This window comes from Rattus rattus, chromosome 4, assembly GCF_011064425.1.
Source record: "Rattus rattus isolate New Zealand chromosome 4, Rrattus_CSIRO_v1, whole genome shotgun sequence".
In the NCBI taxonomy this organism is placed as follows: Eukaryota; Metazoa; Chordata; class Mammalia; order Rodentia; family Muridae; genus Rattus; species Rattus rattus.
The window spans coordinates 20,077,158-20,094,800 of NC_046157.1; the positions used below are offsets into that span (position 1 = coordinate 20,077,158).

Below are 17,643 nucleotides of genomic sequence, written 5' to 3' on the forward strand. Positions count from 1 at the left end.
CACTTCATGTCTTTAGGATCTTTGATTTTTTGGCTCGTTTGGTGCGTGTATGTGTGTGTGTTATGAGAGTTTGTACACGGGTGTCTGTGAACGCATGAGGACCAGTGAGCCTCAGAGATCCACTTACCTTCACCTCTCAGGTACTAGGATTAAAAGCTAATCCACCATCTTGGCTTTAAAAACAACTAATCAACCAAACAACAATAAAACCATGGGGTCTGGGGAACAAACTCAAGTCATTGTAGTTACAAGGTAAACAGTTTAGGACCGAGTTCTCTCTCCAGTCCTGGGCAAGTTTTAAAAGGCAATCTTTAGCCTGCAGATCTGCAAGAACTACACGACGAGATCCAGCAGGCCCCTCCCTCTACTTCGGATTCATGCTCCATCCCACCCACATATGCTTTCTGGCAGGCATCGGCTTTGGATACTCCAGTGTCTGTCTTTCACACACTGCCCTGCAGAGCTCCCTGCACTCTCCCTACCAGAACTCACCATGGCACCCTGGCTTTCCTCATCTTAGCGTCCTAGCTAGCTGTAAAGATCTTGTTCGTCCATGTGCTGATGTGGGTCATGCTTTTCTGGAAGAGACGCTGGGCATGTCACCCGAGCAATTCTGCCTCCCTCCCGCCCTCGTCCTGCCATGGTGTTGACTCTGATCACTTGCAGGAATTGTCCTTGGCCAAGCTTCTCCCCTACATATGCCTATTAATAAGATGCCACAGCAGTTTTCTGGTCCTTATTAACCCCTCACTTCCAGCCTCTGCACCCACTGGTTATTTCCTGTGTCTTTCACATGAAGACGCCTGTCAGTAGCTTGGCATGGTGGCACATGCCTGCAGTTCCAGTTCTTGGGAGGCAGAAACAGAAGGGATGCTGCAGGTTTGAGGCCAGCCTAGTCTATATAGCAAGTACCAAACCAGCCAGGGCTACACGACAGGAGTGTTCTCAAACAGTCCCCACCTGCCAAAGAGGGCTGTCAGCTGTGGTGGTCCCTGTCTGTCTGGCCTTCTCAGATGGCTGTGTTATCCTGTAAGGAGTCGTCCCTGGCCCTTAGTCTGCTTCTTTGCTTGCTCTTCCACATCGTCACCCGTTCAGTCCCGAAGCCGTGGGTGATGACCTGCCCTTGCTATTTATTTCCGCACTCACATCACCGCGGGTTTGGCTCGCACACATCTCGTCAAGCCAGCAGCCATCACTGAGTACACCTCCACCATTCTTTGAGCATTCCGAGCCCAGCAAAATGGCACCTAGGTTACTGGCACCTTTCCTGACTCTAGGCCAGGGCTCTGACCCCTTCAAGGATCTCTGGCTCTCCGTAAGTAGAGAATCGTGTTTAGAAACTGAGATCTGAGCACTGCAGGGCTCATCCGGGTGTCTGCGGATGCAGCTAGGAGATGCGTATCAGTGGATATGGACACAGACACATTACGTGCATACGTATTGATGTGTCTACACCACTTCAGTTGTTTACAATTTTTAAATGAGCCCCTTCCAGAACTTTCTCTTTAATCTAATGCCTCTGGCTCCTTTCACACTCCTGACTGTGCTTGGCAGTAGTACCCTAGCAGCAAAAAACCCACCTCCCCTTATCTTTCCTAGTGACTGATGAGTTTGGAGTATTAGCCCCCTTCTCAAGATCCCCTTTCTGTCCTTCCCCTCAGTCCCTCAGTCCCCTGTCACCAGCTTCTCTCTGCCCTCCACAGAGTGGTCACTTTGTTTCCTCGGCTTTCTGAGGGCTGTGGCCTGAGCATTGATTCCAGGGTCCCCTGCTTGTGTGAGTAGATGGCTTGTCCCTGTCCCCAGCCCATGTCTGCTTCTTTCCCTGAAGCTGACCAGCTTATGACACTGACAAGTCTTTCTGTCCCCTGTACTTCTGGGCTTTGAGGGAGCTGGCAGGACAAGAGCCAGCAAATAAATAACGATAGAAACGTGTAAGCAGGCCTTGCAAAGAATTGTCACTCCCCACCTTTCCCTGTGCCTTTGCACCAGTCTGCAGCCCTGCACGTGGGGCATGTGCTGAGAACGGGCTCAGAGGCAAGTGTAGGTGGCTCTATTCCCAGGGACAGACTCAGTCATCAGGCTGAAGGCTAGGCAGGGACCTGGTGCACACCACTGGACTTACCTGGCTGCTCAGGGTTGGAGGTGTGCAGAGGTCCCCAGGTCTTAGTGTAACCTGAAGTCTCCCAACCACAACCCCGGTGGTTCTAAGAGTTACCCAGCTGTGGAGAGGAGATCTCTTACCTGGCGTTCCCGGGCCTTTTGCCTTGGGACTGTCCATTCCATCTGGGATCAGATCCTGCAGCATTGGGAAGGCCTGCTAGCTCTTGCTAGACACTGGCTGGGTCTTATAAACAATTCCTGCTAGCGATATTTTCTCTGCCTGCCAGCCCACATAGTCATTCCCAAGAAGGGGACAACTTTGCCGTCAAGAGTGGAGGATCCAGCTGACTCCATTCTGTAATCTTATTATGCCACTCTGGTTAAGTGGCTCCTTACCACACCACTGTGCAGAGCTGCCTCTCCACTTCAGCCTCATGTGGGTCACCATTGCCCACCCTCATGCAAGAGCTCAGTACTGGAAGTTAAGTGGCCACAAACTCCATCTGCAGACCCACAACCCAAACTGGGGAACTCAACTCAGTGAGGTGACATGCCCTCCTCACCTTGGCTGATGTCGTTCCTGCTAGCTTTGGCCAGCCCCCAAACAAGTCCCCCCGATGGGAAGCAGACACGGCAGGACCTAGGCCAAGCTCCCAAGGGCTCCATCCAGTAGACTTGTTCTAGAAAAGCTGCCTTTCTGATTGCATTTCCTACTCTTGAGGAAATGCAGGGTTAGGGTGTGGTAGAGGCTGTTTGGGGGTGTGGATTTGGATCGCCGCTCTTCTCAGCTGCCAGTTTGTCTAGGGGAGACCTGCGTTGCCTCTTTACTTCCTTCCTCCATGTGTGTTGTTTGCCAGAGGCAGTGGGATTGTCTCTTCCCAGGGTCAGGCATGTTGTTTGGAGAATGTGTGGAGGCAGACAGCTGTGAGGGGGGCAGCTGGCACCCCGAGTGCCTGGGCATTTCGGTCTCCTCTCACTGGGTCTCCTGTCGCCAGGCCACAGAAGAGAAGGAGGAGATGGAGGAGCTGCAGGCCTACAACCGACGCTTGCTGCACAACATTCTGCCCAAGGATGTGGCTGCCCACTTCCTGGCCCGGGAGCGGCGCAATGATGAGCTGTACTACCAATCCTGCGAGTGCGTGGCTGTCATGTTTGCCTCCATCGCCAACTTCTCTGAATTCTACGTGGAGCTAGAGGCCAACAATGAGGGCGTTGAGTGCCTACGGCTACTCAATGAGATCATCGCAGACTTTGATGAGGTGCTCTTGGGGCCCCTACATGTCCCTCCTGTCCCCTTTCACCATCTGCCAGAGGCTCTGATGGCAGGAGCCTGGCTATTTCCCATGGCTCTTGGCTCCAATTACAATGAAATGACTGAGACCTCACACCTTAAGAGTCCTGCCTAAGGTCACTGGGCTGACACGTGGGAGCTAGCATTTTTTGCCCGCTCTTTGAACTTGAGCCACTGTGGCCCCAAATCTGTCAAGGGCTTTGAGAGCAGGAAGAGCCTAGCAAAGGAAGAAGGCAGGCAGGAAAATAAGCCATTCTTTCATGTATCCCTTAGTTCAACCCTCGCTGAGTACCCAGTGTGTGGGGGCCAACAGGGAAGGCTTCATCATGTCAGGAGTAGGGTACCACCCAGAGGGATGAACATGCAGTACTTCAAGTTCTGCTGCCCTAGGGCATCCAAATGACCAGAATTGGGTGGAGGTGTCTCCGAGCCTTCCAGAAACCCCAGGAAAGAAAAACGGTGACTTACGAGATAAAGCTGGGGAGATTTTCATGGGTGGAGGAACGTGAGACTCCCTTGTTAAGAGCATGAGACCCAATGGTGATTAGTGACCTTGTCCTCCAGGGCTCTTGGTGGAGGGATAAGTCTGTAGGCCATAGGCCAGGTCTAATGGAGTGGTGTGGTGGAGTCTTGGGCACCTCACTGTAAATTGTCGCCCCAGCTGTGTGAGGAGGGTCTCGAAAAACCAGACTTCAGGGCTTCCTCCTGTGAACTTCAGTGACCTGGTTGGGTGGTGACTTCAGTCTGAACTCCTTCTGTCTAGATCATCAGTGAGGATCGGTTCAGGCAGCTGGAGAAGATCAAGACCATAGGTAGCACCTACATGGCTGCCTCTGGCCTCAACGACTCCACCTATGACAAGGCAGGCAAGACCCACATCAAGGCTCTTGCAGACTTCGCCATGAAGCTGATGGACCAAATGAAGTACATCAATGAGCACTCCTTCAACAACTTCCAGATGAAGATCGGTGAGAGGGCGTGGGGGTAGAAGGGCTTGGGGGGCTCGTCCATGCTCCACCCCTATCCGTTGTCTGTCTAATGGCAGAAAGCAAGTCTTATTCCAGACTCATTCAGTAAAAATGAAAAGCTAATACTTGCTACACTTTTTATACAAACTGTGCATATTAACGTAATTGTACCTTTAAAAACATTTTGAGCAGATACTCTTGTTAGCAAAATAAGTAAAGCAGAATGCTTTATGAGAATCATCAGGTAATACTGACGATGGTTTTATTTCAGCTTTTTCTGGTGTTGTGAGACAGGAACTCCTGACAGCCTTCCAGTCTCGGCCTCCCAGGTGCTGGGATTTTGGATGTTAACTACAGTATATGGCATGGTTTAGCTTTTAAAGCAGAATAATCTTTGAAAATATTTCTTGTATGAGTTCTGTCACATATGTTTATGCACCAAGCACATGCCCGGTGTCTGCAGAATCTAGAAGAGGGTGTCAGATCCCTGAAACTGGAGTTACAAATGGTCGTGAACTGGATGGTGAATGGGGCGCTGGGACTTGAACTCAGGTACTCTAGAAGAACAGTCAGTGCTATTTATCTCTGTAGCCCTTAAAGCAGGGTAATCTTAGAGTGAGTGGGCAAAGTACCGCCGAGTCTTCAGTGAGCCCAAAGCAGCTACTCTGAAGCTGGGGTCCACACGCTTGGGTAGGCAGCAGGGAGGGTGTGGTGGGGCAGGCTTCACTTGACTGCATCTCGTATGTTTCCATACTGAGGATTGAACCCAGAGTCTCACGTTTTTTCAGACAAATAAATGCTCTACCAACTTGAGTTATACCTTTGGGCTCAATCTTTGGCAAAGGGCACTTCTTTTGTGTGTGTGCATGTAGAGGTCAGAGGACAACTTCCAGGCATCCCGTTCTCTCATGCCCCACCATGTAGGTCCTGGAGATTGAGCTCGGGTTGCCAGGTTTAGTGGCAAGCTCCCTTTACTACTGAGCCCTATTGCCTCCTAACCATTTTATCTGCAGGAGAAGAAAGAACAGTGCAGAGAGAACGAACGCCCATCCTTGAGTTCACACCACCCCCACTCCTCCCCAGCTCACAGCTCTGAGTGCCCTGGTCCACAAGGCACAGAGTTACCCTCACCTTGCCGTGGCTCAATCACAAGAGTGGTTCATTTTGCTAAGGGAACGGAGTCAAGGGCAGTCTTTCTTCTCCTGAGGTTTGCAGCAGTGGAAAGTGTTTTCTGAGAGAGCAGGCCTTTGTTCTAGTCAAAAGTTTTATGCATTATCAACTCCCTGACTCTGGCTCAAGTCATAAATGATTCAGACTTTTTTTTTCAGTAACAGTAATTCACAAAAATACTGGCATTTCAATTCTCAAAATTAGCACATTAGACTGAAATATTACATCACTAAAAACCAATATTGTGATCCTTAATGTCCCCAAGAGATATTTTGTTCTGGCCCAAGTGTCGGGAATTGGGCTATCCCTGGACAGGCTACTTGTTTTGCCCTCTGGGCACAGTGGTTTGTGGATTGGATCTGGCTGTTGGGAGGCCAGGCGTCTGCTGTAGCTCACAGACGCAGCCTGTGCCTGTGTTAACTCTGCCCTTAGTTTCATGTGGTGTTGCTCCACTCACGCTGCTAGAGTCCTTGGTATTCTCCTGGACACCTGTCTCAACAACTGGACTGGAATGGAATGACAGACTCTACCAGCAGGCAGCTAAGCAGTCTTGGTGGCATGGCCTCTGGAATAGAAGCAATCTGAGCTCAGCATGGTTGGCGATGTGGTCAGTCTAGCATAGAAATAGCAAGTGGGCTTAAAAAACTACATGTGCTGTGACAGGATTTGGAAAAAGGCAAGACTGGGACAAGGAAATGGGTAGGATCAAGTCTCAAGAGTGAGGAAGAGAGATGGATTGAGTGCAGTGTCCTCTGAGTTGGTGCTGAAATATGTCATCAAGGGGGAAGGATAAGACAAGGCATCGGGCAGCTGGAGATAGCTCAGTGGTTAAAGAGCACTTACAAAGTACCCAGGTTTGATCTCCAGCACCCAAGCCCAACAAGCCACCATTAACACAGCCCCAGAGCACTGAGATGCCCTCCCTCATCCAGTCTCTGCAGGCACCCTCATGTGTTTGCACCACACACGCACACAGATACATGAGTAAAATAGATGTAAAAAAGGGGGAAGGTATTGGGCTATGCTGGACATCCCTGGAGACCTTGAAGAGGGTACATATGGCAAGGGTCTTAAGGGTTGAGATAAGGACACAGTACCAGTGGATGTGTGCACAGACCCTTGCTTTCTTGAACAATGGATAGTGCAGGAAAGTATGACTCTCAGGGATTAAGCTTAGCCTCAGTCCAGCAGGAATCAGGAGCATCCACAATGTGCCAAAAGGTGGGTGCTGGCAATAACAAGCAAGGTATGTGTGTCTCAAGCTGATGAGTATGGCCAATTTCTGTCTACACAGGGCTTAACATTGGACCTGTAGTGGCTGGGGTCATTGGGGCTCGCAAGCCTCAGTATGACATCTGGGGCAATACAGTAAATGTGGCCAGCCGTATGGACAGCACTGGGGTGCCTGACCGCATCCAGGTAAGTGCAAACACAGCTACCATTCATGCCATTCATGTGAAGGGCCTCTGTTGCCCTGGTGCTAGGTTTTCACTGCAGACCACACAGAGTTCATGGTTAAAATTCCTTTTCAGATTCAAGGGCGAAGCGGTAGACAGGACAGACATCTCAAAGTTTTGGCACAAAGAGTTGGGTCAACCCTTCAGTACCTTGGACAGAGCCCGTAGCCCGTGCAGAACTCTGCGGGCCTAGAGGGAATTGGTGGGGCAGGCCTCACTAGGAATGCTAATGAGACGCCTGGGCCTCATCAATCCAGCGGTACAGGAGAATGCAGACAGCTGCAGGGAGCAAGTCTTAACCCAGTGGGACTTGCAGTTCTCCTGGCCTGTATCATTTCAAAGGTGTTTTTGATGTATTACACTGCTTCAATGTCCCCTCAGTTGTCTGGCCTGCTCAGATGGACCCAGCCTACTGAATTGTGGGTGCTGTCCAAGGTACCAGGGCTTTCCCTGCTTCCACTCCTGTGCAGAGAGAGGAGAAAGGCTGTGTGTATGCAGTGTCTAGCCTCCTGCTGCCGAGGAGCTGCATGGCCACGGAGACTTGGGAGTTGTGACAGTACTCGGCATGCACCTGTGCATCCATCCTTTGCCCCCTCACCTCTTCTTAGTCTGCGAACGAAGAAAGACAGGCTGCTCTGGCATGACACCATCTCCTGTCAGGGCAGCAACAGGGCATAGGCACACAGCGGTAGATATGCTCACAGCAGCTCATTACAGGGGTCACTGATAGCCTGTCCTCTCCCTTCCTATGCCTCCTCAGGTTACTACAGATATGTACCAGGTGCTGGCCGCCAACACATACCAGCTGGAGTGCCGGGGTGTGGTCAAGGTCAAGGGCAAGGGTGAGATGATGACCTACTTCCTCAATGGAGGGCCTCCCCTCAGTTAGCAGATACCAGCAGCATCCTGGCCTCCGGAGGACTGAACAGCTTCTCTGTGCACCATGGGCAGATAGGGCCTGTGCTCCAGGCTCACAGCTGTGCTGGTAAAATGTCTACTTTGACTCAGAAGCAACTTCTGCCTTTGCTGGTGGGCATGGCTTTTGGCCTAGGCCCAGGGTGCCAGCGTCCTGCGAGCACCGAGCTGACCAAAGATGTTGCCCTTGGCAGAAGACTGTAGACTCGAGCTGACCCTTGAGGTTCTGACAAGTGCTGCTACTGCACGGTGGATGTGCTACCGGAGCACAGCCTGGCACAGAGTGGCTGGCCTGAGGGGAGGCCTTGGCCATGAAGGGGAGGTAGGCAAGCTTGAAGCTGGCCTGGGGGATGTCCATGGACCTCATGGGTCTGCTTTTCCACTGTGGAGAGGCTATGCCCCCTCACAACGTTTTGGGGGCAGGAACTGGGAGAGATGGCGGCCTGTGCCATCCTCTCCTCACACCTCCATGCACACAGACAATGCCCTGTACGGGAAACAGGACTGTTGACAAGGGGGAGGCAAGAGGACACCAGGCAAGGAGCAGTGGCTCTGAGCAAAAGAAAATATTTATTAAATAAAACAAAAGTTTTCTCTGCCCTTCTTTAGACTATGCTAGTTGTATGCGTGTAAGAGACACACAAGCAAATGAGGGTGCCAACTGGGGTAGGGAGGTGGGGACCCTGACTTGTCTTTTTGTATTTTTATTTTGTATTATTGAAACCTTGGAGATCTAACAAATATACCAAATTCTATATTTTGTAAATTCTATTAGGAAACAGCCGTGCCCAGCAGGGCATTTCCGCTCCTCTGTACTGTTCGTATGTCAGTGTGTGTACTGGTGTACATGTGTGTTCGTGCTGTGGAGCCAATCCCTGAAGGGCGTGTTCCCCTCATTTCAGACTTGGCAAGTTTTGGTTTTTCTAGGCACAGCCAGAGCAGGGGTGTGTGTTTTGGGGTACCACACATTCCAATTAAGTAGAAGACACACTAATCCCTCTGTCTAGTCCCACCTTACACACATCCCATTTCCTAAGTAACATCACAGAACGAGAAGACAAAGGCACTGCTCCCGTCCTGAGCAGTGTCCAAGCATTCTCCACTTACTAGTGTGGCCCTCCCCGAGGCAGCTCCTGGGCTGGAGGAAGCCCAGGCTCTACAGCCTCCTCAGTTGACCCAGGTGCAGGGGGCTGTCCTGGAAAGGGTCCCTGTGACCTGGGGGTGCAATCTATAGGACCTGGGTGTAGGGAAAGGTGTAGCCTTGTCTTCCACCCCCAGACACAGGGAAGGTTTTTGGGGGAGGGGATGGTTAAATGTACTGAGAAGAAAATACTATTTTTGTAATTTCCAAGAACACATTTGAAAAATGACATTCTATCACAGATAAACTTGAACAGCTTCCTTACTGTCTATGCCCAGATCTTCTCATTGCTTCTCAGGGCGCAATTATTCTCCCCTCTAACAGGGGGGTAACGGTGAGGTGGCAGTAAGTGCCAGCTCAATGTTACTTTCATGCCCTTCACCATCCTCCCCAAGAAACAAAGTATGGACCCCGAACTGCCACGCCTGCATCTGTGCTCTGCCACCCCGCCCGAGTTCTGCACTGCCCTCACCTCTGGTACAGGGGCTGCTTCTCTCGCATTGTTCTTAAGTCCCTGGCCCTCCACATGTCCTGCCAATGCCAGTGGGTTTTGTTTAGCTTCCAACCTGAGTACAGTGTGCGTGCTGAGTTTATACTGTTTCCCCATGGAGACCCCTCCCCGCCCCAGCAGTGACTGGTGACAGCGTGCAGTGCTAGCTCTTCGTTCCTCTAAGGGGTGTGTGCACTCTTTTTATTCCTGCTCTTGCAAAAATGATACAATTATGATTTCCCATGGAAATTGAAAAGTCTATTTAAATAATTTAACTATTAAAAACACTTTCACTGGTTCTGTTTTCTGGTCTGATTTTCATTTGGGTCAGGGTCCAGAAAAGGATGTGACAGAAGAAAAACAAAGCTTAGACCACTGGAAGGACCTGAGGTAGGCAGAGATGGTGACAGCTGTGTGGCATACTGAGTTAGGCACCGTACAAATGCCATCTCGACAGCCCCTCCTGTCATCACAGGTTGCTGAGGAAGACGCTGAGTGCAGAAACCTTGTGTTGCTTGAGGCTGCACAGCCGTAAGGGCAGAAGGCTATAAAGAACGAGAGCTCTGGGGTCTGTTGCCAGACACCACACAGGGGACCTTCTCAGCATTGCCAAACTCAGGGTTAATGGGGTCCAGGAAACAACTCTAGAGGAGTACAGGCAAATTAAATTAGACACAGGTAACATGAAGGGACCTGTGAGAGGTTTCCTGGTCTCATGGAAGCAGTGGCCACAGAGTACTAGGCCTGGCAAGCCTAGACCTCAGCAGGGCTTCAGATATGCATAGGAATCATATATGCTAGAGGCAGGGGCTTAACTCTGAAATTTCCAAGCTGGGATACACAAGTTAGAGAATTTAATGGTATGGAAATCCAAACTTGGTGGGGTATGATCGTGCACACCTTTAATCCTAGCACTTGGGAGGCTAAGGCAGGCAGATCTCTGTGAGTTCAGGGCAAGCCTTAGAACTACATAGAAAAACCACGTTTCCAAAATAACCAAAATAACTTCATGGCTACTGCTGGTCAGAGCAGGAACCTCAGTTCTTAAAGAAACCCTCCCTGCTGTGGCTGGGCCTTTGGGCACCCCTTGAGACCACAGGTCACATAGCCACAGGGTCACACAAGGGGCTGTTCCAAAGCCCTTCCCATGCCCATTATGCTCACTGAGCAGATCCCAGAGAATACACTCCACAGGCATACAGGTCGGGTTTAAGCACCCATCCCTGTGTGTAGCAAATACCAGATGCCAGCTAACATGGTTAAGTAAGAGGAAGTTAGCAAGAAGTGGTGGAGACCCACAAGGACTTCCTGTATTGGAGAAGATGAAGCTAGGTCTGTAACAAAGCCAGGCTACTTTAAAACTTTCAAAGTTGCAAGTGTTTTTATGAACTTCCAAAAGCAAATGTCACCCAAGAGGCATAGAGCTCTGAGGCTTTCCACATGGTGAATTATGGGTATTGGGCATAACGCTTCAGGAGTAGTCAACAGACCCTGGGCTTCCCAGCACTGGGTAGCAATGCTGAACCCACTCACCTGGGTGGAAAGCGCTTGGACACTGGGAGATGGAATGCTGAGCGGTGGTGCCAAGAAGCCTAGCTGCTCCTGAGCCAGAGGATGGTAGCAGCGACAAAAAACAACTCCAGAAACCATGGTTTTGTGTCACCTCCTAAAGCAAAATGTCACATTAAAAAGAATGAATGCATGAGTACTTGGAGAAGTTTTTCTCTTCCGTGCTGGTGGCAGGTCAGGGGAACATTAGTACACCCGAGACTGCTAGGATGTTTACAAGCAGCTTACCATTTACCCAGAATGCCCTGTCCATAGCCAAGGTCTATGGGAACAGGCTTGTCACTCCTTGATGCAACAGTGAGTGAGCAAGTTGTTGACATGGCTCAGCGGGACAGGCACAATCTCTGGAACCCACATGGTGGGATGGAGAACTGATTCCCAGTGTTCTCAGACTCCATACATACACTGCGGCACGGACGTGCACAATATGGAATGTGTAATTTTTTTAAAAGTTGAAGAAAATCCTTTTAGATTTCTAAAAGCCCTCAGGGTTCTGCTTCTGCTTTGGGTTGGGGGGGGGCAGGACACACATACATGGCTCTTTTTGCTATCTTGCCTAACTGTCCTTCTCACCTGCAGGGCCTCTAGTCCATACAAGAACACAGTTCAGTGAGGATTGCAGCCTGGCAGGCCTCCAAGTTTCCCCTCTGGCATTCTCTCTGTGCAGCTCTTTACCTAATTTCTGGATGCCAGGCCACACACAGAATAGCAACAGTTGAATTAAGATTATAATGTTATGCTACAGGCAGGGTTTACAGTGAAGTAAAAGCCTGAAGTATGATTACCTCTAAACCAAAGTCAGAAAAGACCTTTGCTTGCTTTGTCCTCAGCAGCAGCGGTGCAGGACAGCTCACTGGGAGATCTGCCTTGAAGCTCTGAACCACAGGCTGGGGAGGCCTAGGTTGGGAGGTCACACAGTGGTGGAGAAAAGGGAGAGAGGAGGACAGTAGAGGTTAGAAAGGAAGCCCACAGGCCAAGGAGGGAGCCTCCCAGCACTCCACCTCAGCTCTGCAGTGCTAGTGAGCAGGGCAGAAACACCCCAGCCCATAGTGGCAGTACACTGGTCCCCAGGACCCCCGTCATGCTTCCAAAGAAAGAGAACTCATTGGAATCCCTCAGGGAGCCTCACCGCTTACCGTTTTCTGCTTGCCAGCCTCTACTTCAGGCCTGGCTAGCTGCAGTCTCGGATTTGTCAGCATCTCCACTTAGCCTGACTTTCCCTGGTTTTCCAGTTTTGCAAAACTAGAGAACACTTTGTCAGTTGGCCACCATGGCACTCCCTACTGGTTCTCAGTTTTCAGAGCAGTGCACCTTAATCTTTTTATAGTCGTGCTATATTTGTACTTTTCAAGAATGCCTTTCGGTTGACAGAACTGTAGGCTGCAGGCTGCTGGCTGCTCACCTCCTCCCTCTCACCTTCCTATCAATAGGGACTCACAGAGGCACCAGGGAAGGTAGCATCCGGGACTGTCAGGTACACAGACTGCTATATTCAAAGTAAAGTCTGTTGATGCCTGGATTCTTGTGCCATACTGGATAGGGCAGGGTTCCCCAGCATACCTGTGCCTTGAGACTGGGAGGGAGACTGAAAGGCATCGCTTACCTCTCAGGGTAACACTGCATCCCTTCTTCAGGTTATTAAAGTGTGTAATGAAATATTTCCTCAACAGAGCACCTGACATACAGCAGGCATGGGTCACTCAATTCCTTTCCCTCTTTGGATGTATGCTCTGTCCGTAAATCCACACATGTGTCTGGCTAGGGCACCACCGCATGCTAGACATTGCAACAGAATCCTCCCCTAGGGAAGGCTTCTAAAGAGCTTTGTGCAAAGATTTATCACATTCATGAGCATGGTGGCCATGGCTTTCTGCCTGGTGCTGGTCCCAGGGCTTTCCCTATATCCATTCACTTTACAATCACAACCATACTCACTGTGCACAGGAGAAAACTAAGGCAGAAAGGTTTCAGAGACCTGTAAGGTCACAGCACAAGTAGGAGAGAACCAGGGAGTCTAAATCCAAGCAGTCGCAGTGGTAGAAAGCTATTCCCTGTTTCCTGTTTTCACACATAGAGACTCTCAGCAGAATTGTCACAAAATTACTCCAAGCCAAAGAACCAGAGTATTCTGGCAGCATCCTAGGAAAGCAAGGGCCTGTAACATGTGACTCACTAGTAACACTTACAAACACTAAATTGTCTGGATGCCTTGACCTAGGTGCTCTAATCCTATACCCTTGAGCATCTGTCCTGTTATGGTTAGAAGTTCAGGGATTTTAGCTAACTATTTTATTCCTTTCAGGATGTCTTACCACAGAAGTTGGCAGTGACTTTGTTTAGCATGTAAAAAGTGTATACCTGTATACACATGTAGTTATACAGGCCCCTATGTTATGTGGTTTAAGACTATCTAGTAGCTAAGAGCATGAGTTCTTAGTGAGGTCAATCCGGGTTACAATCCTGGTGTCAACCAAGGACCACACTGGCTGTGGGTGAAGCCGTGTGACATCTTTAGGGCTTGGACAGCTCATCTGTAGGAAAGAATGCCTTCAAGATTGCTGTGAAGGCGACATGGCTATACCTAGAGACATGTTGTAGAACACACAACTCTATTTTCCTTCTATGTCTGCTCTATACGTTCTCTCTACTGCTATTATATATGCCAAGAATTTCCCTTCTGAGATACAAGACAGCATAGACAGATGTGCACCAACTTCTAAATAAAAACCCAAACCCAAGTGGCAACTGTATACCACCGCCGATTGGCATGGTACCATCCAAAGTCATTCTTGACCCACGTTTTGTTCTCTCAAATGAAATGAGGTGGTGTTTCCTGCTCCCAGGCTGCCTTAAGGTACACCACACAGAAATACTAAAGGCACAGATAAGCATTACTGGAGCGCAATGTACAAAGGCAACATATTGTTTGTTCACTGTTAGGCAAGGTTGTTTGTAACCTAGCCTTGACACAGAGCGCTGGTATAAAACGGTCAGGTGGCCAAGACAGAGCTGGGAAAGACACTCCGACCCTCATGGGTATGGAAGGCACACTTCCTGTCTCCTGATCTCAGATGGCCCCTGACTGAGTCCTGTGAACTTGGGTGATGCCTGCATTGCTGTGCCATGGAATACAGTAGAAAAGGGCAAATGTGAACCAGGGGTGAGGCTGGGCTGGAAATACTGTTTGTTGCCAAGGCAATGCTGGGAAGGATTTGTGATGCTACAGTACTGATCCAGGAACTCCTCTCTGTAGTCTCTTAGAGTCCTCAGGTGTGCAGAGGTAACTGTTTACACACCAGCATTGCCAAAGCACAGGACACCAGGTACCAATGTGTCAATCACAGCCACTATTATAAACAGGATGCATATGGCTTCCAAGCACACAGGGGCCAACACTTACTGAATTTCACCTGCCTAGAGGTTCCTGGACATGACTTAAGAGTCAGCAGCATGGGCTGCTATCAGCCAGCAGCCCCAGAGCAAGATGAACATGATCAAATGCCTCTCGCAAGTGGCACTTACATATTTTTGCCGCACTCCTGCCTGCTTGGTCCTCACTAACCCATTCAGAACCCTTAGGGTTGCAGGGGATTCTCTTGCTGATCTTCAGTGAGGATATTATTAAATCCAACTTGAACAACAGAACAGGTTCTACTCACCAGTGTTTATGATTCCACTTCCTCGAGCAGTGCAGAAAAAGACTAAGAGACCCTGACCATGACGTAGAGTGCAGCACTCAGGAGTGACCTGTGGTCTGTGGTGAGCCGAAGTGTTCACTTTGGTCACATGGTGGATGCTTTTGAAATTATTTATTTGTTCTTTAACTTCATGGCAGCTCTAACAAAGTGACTTCAGTTTGTTGAATAGCGAGTGACAAGCACATACTCCACCATGCTCCCCTGGAAATCCAGCAGTTCAGAGTGTGTCCCTAGGTTAAGCCAAGTAAGTATCCATCTGGGCCTCAGCACACTACAGGAGCACAGAGAAGGCACCCTGGGTCTGCACCAGAGGGGCCTCTGCAGAGCCTTGGCAAAGCCACAGCTGAGAGACATTCCTGACATGACCTAACCAAAATGTACTCTTCCAGACTTGAGTCGGGTGTGCAAAACAACCTACATTGCAAAAATAATTGTAGTAAACCTGGAATAGAACATCTGCTTTCTAAATTACAAAACTGGGTAAAGGTTCTCCATAATCCACTTGTCTCAAACGGATTTTCAAGCTTTAACAGGTATGTGTTCTTAGCTCAGGGCAAGAATTCTTAATTATAGGAACAAAATAAAATCCCCACACATGCACATATACACGCGCACGCGTACACGTGTACACGTACACACACACACACACACGCGCGCGCGTGCACACACACACACAGAGAGAGAGAGAGAGAGAGAGAGAGAGAGAGAGAGAGAGAGAGAAATGGAAACCTGCAACAAATAGATAATCCACACAATGTGTAAATACAGTGTCTGTTTAGGAGTTCTGCTCATTTTAGCCCCTCCCAGGACCCCAAGTAAGAACATTTTTACCAAATTCATCAGAACAAGAGGCCTTATCTGGAATTTGTTTTATCTTTGACAGGACCCTGTCTAACTTGCTCCCTTCTGACCCTAGCTCTGGACACTGAGTCACACCCTCTGAGCCCTTCTTTGTACTTCACTGCCCTGGTCTGTCTCCCTTTCTGTTCAGATTTTGTTAACAGATTTTGTTAATGCTTTTCTTGGCATGTTGTTCTTTCAGGGAAAGACTCAGTCTGAATGTTTCAAACCCAGACCAATAAAGTAAGCAAATACTTTTAGATTATGACATTGTCTGTTCTTGGCACAGCCAACACGCAGCATTTCAGAGCTGGCTTAATTAAGATAAACGTCCACTAACACGCGGGAAAGACTGTTGCACAAACAGAGTCAAAGAGCCTGAGGCATGATTACAGCACATGTGCTTAGCTATGGGACACGTAAGTCGAGGCTACTCCACTGCATCCACACAGGATGAACACAGCCACACACACCTCACAAGGACACTGAACAGATTCTCTAGGACCATAACATCATGGCTGTCATGTACCTTCTCGGGGATGACATTCCAAGTAATGAAAGATGGCAGTGTATACAGAAAAAATTACTTATAGCTGTTTCATTCTGTACATCAAGATGTAAACACCCTCTTAACCCAAAACAGCTGGTGAAAACAAACGAGCTTTTAAAAATAGCTGGTGATTTTTCAAGTGTCCCTGCTGAACGGACTCAAATACTGAACACTGCAACATAACTTAATGATATCGAGGTAGCTTTTGAACCAAACCGTAGGAAAGCTATCAAATACCAAGAAGGAGGAAAGCCACAATTAATCAGAAAGCCTGAGCTTCCTGGTTATTAACTATTACAAGAAATCTCTTCTGCTCTACCCACTAGCTTAGAAAACCTTCCTAAGTTGAACCACTTTACTTACAAGGCTCAGTTAAGTATAAAATGCAAACACAGGCCCTGTGGCTCCGATGCCTTAGGTCCATGCGATGCCTCGGGGCATCTCTCAGAAGGTAGGTGACAACTATGTCAGCAGCTTTGCTACAGCAGAGACCTGGACAGATTTGGAGCTTTGTTTTAACTAAACCATGGACATCATACATCCATTTACTGACTCCAGTTTTCTGAGATGGAGGAGAGGCAGTGAAGGTTTGAGGGATGATATAAACTATCGGAATCCTATGCATTCCTTGTTTGGAATCTTTTCTTTAAAAACAAAGGCAAATCACTCATGGTGGCTCCAAACCAGGTGACTTGTAGATTTTTGCACGCAGAATCAAGCTGTGCTTCTCTATTATGAGTTCAAACGGCTTGGATAATCTTCCTAAGGGTGTGAGTGTTATTTCTTCAGGATACTAGTTACCCCCTGGGATGGTTTGCATATGCTTGGCCCAGGGAGCGGCAGGATTAGAAGGTGTGGCCTTGTTGGAGAAAGTGTGTCACTGTGGGAGTGGGCTTGGAGACCCTCCTCTTAGCTGCCTGAGGATGTCTGTTCCTGGCTTCCTTCGGGTGAAGATGTAGAACTCAGCTCCTCCTGCACCATGCCTGCCTGGATGCTGTCATGCTCCCACCTTGATGATAACGGACTGAACCTCTGAACCTGTAAGCCAGCCCCAATTAAATGTTGTCCTTTATAAGACTTACATTTGTCATGGTGTCTGCTCACAGCAATAGGACCCTAAGAGACACACACACCCAAACCATGAAGTAACAGGAATTGTCAGGGAAGTCCCATTTCTCATACTCAGCACCTCTGAAACAAATGAAATGGTTCTGGGTGCAAACCATAACTAACCAGTGCTGTGCCACCAAGAAAATGTCATTGCCTTTGCAGTTTCCCATTATCCTCAGGGAATTCCAGAGGGCTCTCATTTTGTTGCCAGGTAACACCTCTCGCTATTAGAATGAGAGTGTCACTCAGGTCTAGAGTCCTGGTAGGTATCAGTATCTTGTAAGAACTTATTTCATTGTGTGCTGGCAAACTGATAGATACTGGTTTTCCACTTGGAGTAGGGG

At 49.0% G+C, this 17,643-nt stretch overlaps 1 protein-coding gene and 1 long non-coding RNA gene across 2 annotated transcripts in view; one reads left to right on the forward strand and one right to left on the reverse strand.

Moving 5' to 3' along the window:
- Adcy5 (adenylate cyclase 5) overlaps positions 1-8,505 on the forward strand; it is a 146,521-nt gene extending 138,016 nt beyond the window's left edge. The window contains exons 18-21 of the mRNA XM_032900156.1: positions 3,096-3,359; positions 4,155-4,359; positions 6,824-6,948; positions 7,747-8,505. Of these exons, the coding sequence (XP_032756047.1) occupies positions 3,096-3,359; positions 4,155-4,359; positions 6,824-6,948; positions 7,747-7,875 (723 nt within the window). The 3' untranslated portion in view covers positions 7,876-8,505. The remainder of the gene's footprint in view (positions 1-3,095; positions 3,360-4,154; positions 4,360-6,823; positions 6,949-7,746) is intronic.
- A 2,475-nt stretch (positions 8,506-10,980) lies between these two features.
- On the reverse strand, positions 10,981-12,316 carry LOC116898806. The gene is made up of 2 exons (XR_004387664.1): positions 11,887-12,316; positions 10,981-11,198 (listed from the first exon to the last, which is right to left on the reverse strand). It is a non-coding gene; the product is annotated as an uncharacterized LOC116898806 (long non-coding RNA).
- Positions 12,317-17,643: the final 5,327 nt, after the last annotated feature.